The 2,400-nt window shown below is 36.2% G+C and overlaps 1 protein-coding gene across 11 annotated transcripts in view; it reads left to right on the forward strand.

Annotated features, from left to right (window-relative positions):
* Positions 1 to 1,817, forward strand: part of LMO7 (LIM domain 7) — a 115,751-nt gene extending 113,934 nt beyond the window's left edge. For all 11 annotated transcript variants that reach the window (XM_081815047.1, XM_081815048.1, XM_081815050.1 and 8 more), the window contains one exon: positions 1,028 to 1,817. In XM_081815047.1, the coding sequence (XP_081671173.1) occupies positions 1,028 to 1,050 (23 nt within the window). In that variant the 3' untranslated portion in view covers positions 1,051 to 1,817. The remainder of the gene's footprint in view (positions 1 to 1,027) is intronic.
* The last annotated feature ends 583 nt before the right edge of the window (positions 1,818 to 2,400 follow it).

Here is a 2,400-nt window from a genome sequence, read left to right on the forward strand (position 1 = left end):
TTTTTTTTTTTAAAGATTTTATTTATTTATTTGAGAGAGAGAGAATGAGAGACAGAGAGCATGAGAGGGAGGAGGGTCAGAGGGAGAAGCAGACTCCCCGCCGAGCAGGGAGCCCGATGCGGGACTCGATCCCGGGACTCCAGGATCACGACCTGAGCCGAAGGCAGTCGCTTAACCAACTGAGCCACCCAGGCGCCCCATAGTATGATTAATATTTTTAAAAGGAGAACATGAATTCTGATTTTATGGTGTTTCGGTGTCCTTTTTGGGAAAACTGAGTTTTTCAAAAACTTCACATGCTAATTTGTGTAAGCATGTTTTTGTTTGTGTGTTATAAAACCGAGGATAGCTCCGATAGATTGCATGTCGTTTATAGCCACATAAAGACAACCATTACTGCTGTTGATATTTGGAACCTTGATGCTGGTAACATGTGTTTCTTCCTTATTGTGAAAGGATGTTACAAGTGGTATTAGCAAAACCATTTGCGTTTGAGCTCTGAGGTATTTACATGGCCCTTTATGTGAAGAGTGCTTTGAAAATGGTTTCAGTCCAGTCAACTCTTTTATCTGTCAGTGGGTTGTGAACCTTCGCTCCCTGGCGTCCGGTCCTTTTCTGGATACGACCACTGAGGTTGGAGAGTGGCAAGGCTGGGCACGTAATGGCGGGAGTGTGTGTATGTGTGTGCGTTTTTCTCTCTTGAATCAAATTCCCAAGCCAAATAGAATTGATTTTTGGAATCTTCAGGGGAAAATTGCCCATGCCTTTTCTCTCCTCCAGTACAAATAATAGAGAGTTGAGTGTAACTTATTTCTATATCAGCAGTTTATGTTTACTTCATTTTTGCAAAGAAAGGATTCTAGAACCGAGGCTGTGATCTGCCTAGCTTTATCTTAAGTGACTGACAGGTCACTCTTCTACCTCACGGGGCCATTCTCTGAGTGATTACTGCTATGTATCCCGGGCGGCAATATCTAAGTATTTCTCTATCCTAAGTACTTTTCTTTTTTTCTCCTTGCCTGATCAGCTGGACGGCCAACCGCCATGTGATGTAAGCCTCCATACGAAAGCACTGTTGCAGATAGAAGAAGAGGTGGTTGCTCCTGATGTAGATCTATAAATACGTGTTATATGTCGTTTTTGCTCTTTTTTTGAAAAGGATAACACTTCTTTTTTTTTAAATTTTTTGCCTCTCTAGATTACATCAGAGCATTATGGTCTTGGTAGAACCTATATTTTTGTTGTTGTTTATTTATAAGAAGGTGATTCTGTGTGTGTGGGGGGGGAAGTGCAGTATTTACTTTTTGAATTCAACATCTTAAAAGCACAAGGGAAAAATAAGAACTTCAAAATATTTTTGATGCTGATATTGATCTAGTTTGACTTTCTAGTGGTGTTTTGAAGAGGGTTATTTTATTGTTTTTTTTTTAAAAAGGTTCTGAAACATTATTTGAAATAGTTAATATAAATATATAATTGTGTTTGCTCTGTTTATTGTAATGTATACTAAATTAATGCAGAACCGTATAGGAAATTTCACTAAAATCTACCCACAAATTTGCTTTCTATGTCCTTCTTTTCATCTATGTAATATTGTGCTTTTTAAAAAAATTTTTTTAGCATATGTGACATTTTATTTGCTTGATGAGGGGATCTCTATTTTCTTCACCAGAATGATCACTAAGCAATGCCCAATAGAAAGCTGCTGCTTTTCATTAATACAGAATCATCATGGTTTGTATACCAAAAGTTTTCTCCAGGAACTAATAAGCCTTTCTGTTCCACTGTGTTTGTAAATAAACTTGCTGATGCATTAAGGACTGGTTCTCTTTTTTCTTCTGTGTGTGTGTATGTGTTTGTCTACCTCCCAGACCTTTTAATCCCATTTCAGTATTAAACTTGTGTTGATATTTTTTATTTAGCATCTTTACTGAGATAAAAAGTGACATATAAATAAATTCATATATTTAAACTGTACAATATGACAAGTTGGATATGTGTGATTACCTATGAAATTATCACCATAATCTTGATATTGTTTTTACTGAAAAATTTCACTAGGAACTTTATTTTTGATGGAAGGTTGTTTCTGAATGCTGTACACTTCTGTGGTAAGAGGTGAAATGAGTGGTGAATTGTTGGATCATTTGGATAAAATCTTTATTCTTCTGCTTCCCCAGTGATAAAGGAAAATAGCAGTGAGTTTAGAAAATCTATAGAGAAAAAAAAACCCAAATGTACCTTGTTTTAAAAATCTGGAATGGTGAAGCAAGAATACAAAACTTTAGCATGCTTTGAGCAAAAATATCAACTTGCATGAATCCTTTATAACAGTGAAAGTAGAATGAATAATTCTAGGGTATGAGAACTGTATTTGGAATCAGTTAGAAATAAGAAGCT

This window comes from Leptonychotes weddellii, chromosome 3 (genome assembly GCF_054177405.1).
Source record: "Leptonychotes weddellii isolate Sample4059 chromosome 3, ASM5417740v2, whole genome shotgun sequence".
NCBI lineage: Eukaryota > Metazoa > Chordata > Mammalia > Carnivora > Phocidae > Leptonychotes > Leptonychotes weddellii.